Raw genomic sequence first — 5000 nt, 5'->3', positions numbered from 1 at the left:
CCGCCCCACCCAGACACACACACACACAGACCCAACACAAACGACCCCGCCCCACCCAGACACACACACACACAGACCCAACACAAACGACCCCTTCTCCACCCAGACACACACACACACAGACCCAACACAAACGACCCCGCCCCACCCAGATACACACACACACACACACGCGCCACAGGTGGCTGGTGGCACCTTCATTGGGGAGGATTGGCTCAGAGTAATGGCTGGAACAGAGTGTACTTAATGGTATACAACTCAAACACATAGTTTGCTACCAATCCATTCACTCCATTCCACCATTATTATGAGCCGTCCTCCCCTCACCAGCCTCCTGTGACACACATGCTACTATGTGACATTCATTCATATGGTGGGATATAACTTGTCTCCTCCTCCCTCTGCAGACAAACCCTTACTATGTGAAGCCTCGACTGGCTGACCATCAGTTTGGCATCAGGCACTATGCTGGAGAGGTTCTGTATGATGTCACCGGGGTTCTGGAGAAGAACAGAGATACATTCAGAGACGACATCCTCAACATGCTGAAGGAGAGCCGACTGGACTTCATCTATGATCTGTTTGAGAGAGTGGGCAGCAGGAACAGTGAGGAGACTCTGAAGATGGGAACAGCCAGACGCAAGCCTACCGTCAGCTCACAGTTTAGGGTGAGAGAAGTTGTGTGTGTGTGTGTGTGTGTGTGTGTGTGTGTGTGTGTACTGATTCTCTGTGTCTTTCTCTCAGGACTCTCTCCATTCCCTCATGGGCACTCTGAGTGTGTCCAACCCCTTCTTTGTGCGCTGCATCAAACCCAACAACGAGAAGGTTAGCATTATCTATTACATATCTATATCTTTCACACTACATATCTATATTAGCCCCAAAAGTCCAACCTATCACTTTACATAATCACTTTACATAAACTACATGACCAAAAATATGTGGACACCTGCTCGTCGAACATCTCATTCCAAAATTATGGGCCTTAATATGGAGTTGGTCCCCCCTTTGCTGCTATAACAGCCTCCACTCATCTGGGATAGCTTTCCACTAGATGTTGGAACATTGCTGCGGGGACTTCCTTTCATTCAGCCACAAGAGCATTAGTGAGGTTGGGCACTGATGTTGGGCGATTAGGACTGGCTCGCAGTCAGCTTTCCAAATCATCCCAAATGTGCATGATGGAGTTGAGGTCTGGGCTCTGTGCAGGCTGGCCAAGTTCTTCCACACCAATCTCGCCAAACCATTTCTATATGGACCTTGCTTTGTGCACAGGGGCATTGTCATGCTGAAACAGGAAAGGACCTTCCCTAAACAAAGTTGGAAGCACAGAATCGTCTAGAATGTCATTGCATGCTGGAGCGTTAAGATTTCCCTTCACTGGAACAAAGGGGCCTAGCACGAACCATGAAAATCAGCCCCAGTCCATTATTCCTCCGCCACCAAACTTTACAGTTGACACTATGCATTCAGGCAGGTAGCATTCTCCTGGCATCCGCTTAACCTAGATTTGTCCGTTGGACTGCCAGGTGGTGAAGCGTGATTCATCACAACAGAGAATGCGTTTCCACTGCCTCAGAGACCAATGGCGGCGAGCTTTACACCACTCCAGCTGATGCTTGGCATTGCACATGGTGATCTTAGGCTCGTGTGCGGTTGCTTGGCCATGGAAACCCATTTCATGAAGCTCCCGACGAACAGTTATTGCCATGACGTTGCTTCCAGAGAAGTTTGGAACTGACTTATTGAAAAGGTGGCATCCTATGACACTGAGCTCTTCAGTAAGGCCATTCTACTGTCAATGTTTGTCTATGGAGATTGCATGGCTGTGTGCTCCATTTTATACACCTGTCAGCAACAGGTGTGGCGTGAAATAGCTGAATCCACTTGTTTGAAGGGCTGTCCACATACTTTTGTATACACTACCGGTCAAAAGTTTTACAATACCTACTCATTCAAGGGTTTTTCTTTATTTTTACTATTTGTAGAATAATAGTAGAATAATTGTAGAATAATAGTGAAGACATCAAAACTATGAAATAGCACAAATGGAATCATGTAGTAACAAAAACAAAAACTATGAAATAGCCACCCTTTGCCTTGATGACAGTTTCACACACTCTTGGCATTCTCTCAACCAGCTTCATGAGGTAGTCACCTGGAATGTATTTGATTTAACAGTTGTGCCTTCTTAACTGTTGTGCATTCACAGCTCCAGGCTGTGTAAGGGCTATTTTACCAAGAAGGAGAGTGATTGAGTGCTGCATCAGATGACCTGGCCTCCACAATACTCCGACCTCAACCGAATTGAGATGGTTTGGGATGAGTCTGACCACAGAGTGAAGGAAAAGTAGCCAACAAGTGCTCAGCACATGTGGGATCTCTTTCAAGACTGTTGTAAAAGCATTTCAGGTGAAGCTGGTTGAGAGAATGCCAAGAGTGTGCAAAGCTGTCATCAAGGCAAAGAGTGACTACTTAGAAGAATTTCAAATATAAAATATATTTTTTATTTGTTTAACACTGTTTTGGTTACTACATGATTCCATAGGTGTTATTTTATAGTTTTGATGTCTTCACTATGTTTCAACAATGTAGAAGATAGTAAACATTTAGAAAAACCCTTGAGTGGGTGTTCTGAAACGTTTGCCCGGTAGTGTACACAGTGTACCTTTGTGTGGTAAGACACTCTTTACCAGACATCAAACTCCTTGAACATAGGGTGACACAAATGTATATCAGAACTTATTGTAACCAAACACCTCTGATCTGTGACCCTTGTAGAACCCTAGCGTGTTTGACCCGGAAGTGGTTCTGAACCAGCTGAGGTATTCTGGAATGTTAGAAACAGTTAAGATCCGCCGGGCCGGCTTCCCTGTCCGCAGAACCTTCAAAGACTTCTTCAGCCGGTCAGTGTGTGTGTGTGTGTGTATGTGTGTGTGTGTCAGTGTGTGTGTGTGTGTGTGTGTGTGTCTCTCTGTGTGTCTGTGTGTTAGTGTGTGTGTGTGTGTGTGTGTGTGTGTGTGTGTGTGTGTGTGTGTGTGTGTGTGTGTGTGTGTGTGTGTGTGTGTGTGTGTGTGTGTGTCAGTGTGTGTCAGTGTGTGTGTGTGTGTGTGTGTGTGTGTGTGTGTGTGTGTCAGTGTGTGTCTGTGTGTGCTTTGTTTGTTTTAACTTTGTTACTCTTTCACTTCCTCTTTCTCCACCCCTGTCTTCCTCTCTCTCAGGTATCAGATCATTCTACAAGAGAAAGGGGATGGAGCGGGGGATGATAAGAAGAGGAGTACAGACCTGCTGATCAAATACGACCGTGCCAAGAAGGAGTGGCAGCTGGGAAAGACCAAGGTAAGACTGTTGCAGAACTTTAGTGGACTTAACACCAGTGGATGCCAACAGATGTTGAAGTGACATTTCACCCTGCCTACCCCGCCCCTCAACCTCTCACCCCTGACATCACACCTCTGACCTCTAGGTGTTTATGAAGGAGTCTCTGGAACAGCGTCTGGAGAAAGAGAGAGACGAGGTTCGCCGTAAAGCAGGCATGGTCATCAGAGCCCACATCCTCACCTACACTGCCAGGAAGCACTTTAAGCGTGTGAAGGGGAGCGTCGTCACCCTCCAGGGGTACCTTCGTACCCACATACAACGGAAATGGTTTCTACGGCGATGCTTGGCAACGCGGGTACTCCAAAAACACAGACGGGGACAGGTGGCCCGTGCAAGCTGCCACACTCTCCGAGAGGAGAGGAGGAAGCGAGAGGAGAAGGAGAGGAAGAAGAGAGAACAGGAGGAGGGAAAGAAGGAGGGAGAGGTGGAAGGAGAGAAGGGGGGTGGAGTAGAAGCAAAGGCTGCTCAGGGTTCTGAGGTGAGCTTTCTCTTCTCTACTTTTTTCTCTGCTCACCCCTCTTTTAGAAAATGGTCTGGTCCTGAGGCCATATACTATCATAGGAATGGGCTCATCCATGTCATCAGATATAGGGATGTCATGAGATGACACCTGACGTTCTTTATAATTTCCTCTCTTTCTCTCCCTCTCCACTCCATTGTGTCTCTCTCCCTTTCCTCCCTCCGCCTCCTCCCTCTCTCCCTTTCCCCCCTCCGCCTACTCCCTCTCTCCCTTTCCTCCCTCCCCCTCCTCCCTCTCTCCCTTTCCTCCCTCCGCCTCCTCCCTCTCTCCCTTTCCTCCCTCCGCCTCCTCCCTCTCTCCCTTTCCAGAAGAAGGAAGGAAAGACGGAAGAAGAGGCCCGTCAGATGGAGGAGATCTTGCGTATAGAGTTGGAGATCGAGCGCCTACAGAAACAGAGGGAGGATGGGGTCTCCCAGCTCTGTGAGTCCTCCAGGCAGGAGCTCCGGCTACGCCGGGACGCAGAGATCAAGAGGCTGAAGAAGGAGGCCTCTCGTAAGGCCACAGAACTAATCGACCTCCTGGACTTTGGGGGTCTGGATCCTAGTTTAGCCACCGCGGCTAGCGCTAGTGCAGAGGTTGGTGTTCCGTATTTCCTGAAGAGTGTTGAGGTTGTTCTTCTGTGTCCCTCTCCTGTGTCAAGTTGGATATGCTTAAAAGATATCTGGCCTTATCTGCCCTGACACTAACCCTTTTTCTCCCTGCCCTCCAGCTGCTCCAGGAGGGCCCAGCCATGGCCACGGCCGTAACCCAGGAGGAGGAGGTTGACGAGGGCTTCCATGCCGAGGAGGAGTGTACTGTCCCTCTCCTCCCAGACTTCCCTCCTCCAGCCGAGGCTGACGCTGCCGTGGACCAGGATATGTTCGCCCACCTGCCGCCCCCTCCACCCGCCTTCGCTGAGGGCTCTACTGCTACACTACCTCCCCCTCCCCTCGATTCATCCTCATCCACTCCCGTCCCTCCCCCGCCTCCCCCCTTACCAGCTGAAGATGGCTCTGCCACCCCTCCCCCACCATTGCCTCCTGGAGAGGGGGAGGGAAAAGGAAAAGAGGGGGAGAAAAAAGAGGGTGATGGAGGGAGGACAACGAGTATCTTGAGCCTC

General features: G+C 49.4%; 1 protein-coding gene across 2 annotated transcripts in view; it reads left to right on the top strand.

The window, feature by feature from the left end:
- Positions 1–5000, top strand: part of LOC112241095 (unconventional myosin-X) — a 69879-nt gene that overhangs the window by 53610 nt on the left and 11269 nt on the right. For both annotated transcript variants that reach the window (XM_042296935.1, XM_042296934.1), the window contains exons 16-22: positions 408–668; positions 745–825; positions 2782–2906; positions 3222–3339; positions 3467–3859; positions 4210–4476; positions 4611–5000. The exon at positions 4611–5000 is cut by the window's right edge and continues 213 nt beyond it. In XM_042296935.1, the coding sequence (XP_042152869.1) occupies positions 408–668; positions 745–825; positions 2782–2906; positions 3222–3339; positions 3467–3859; positions 4210–4476; positions 4611–5000 (1635 nt within the window). The remainder of the gene's footprint in view (positions 1–407; positions 669–744; positions 826–2781; positions 2907–3221; positions 3340–3466; positions 3860–4209; positions 4477–4610) is intronic.

The sequence above is a fragment of the Oncorhynchus tshawytscha genome, linkage group LG14 (assembly GCF_018296145.1).
Source record: "Oncorhynchus tshawytscha isolate Ot180627B linkage group LG14, Otsh_v2.0, whole genome shotgun sequence".
NCBI lineage: Eukaryota > Metazoa > Chordata > Actinopteri > Salmoniformes > Salmonidae > Oncorhynchus > Oncorhynchus tshawytscha.
This window is presented reverse-complemented; position numbering and strand designations above follow the sequence as displayed.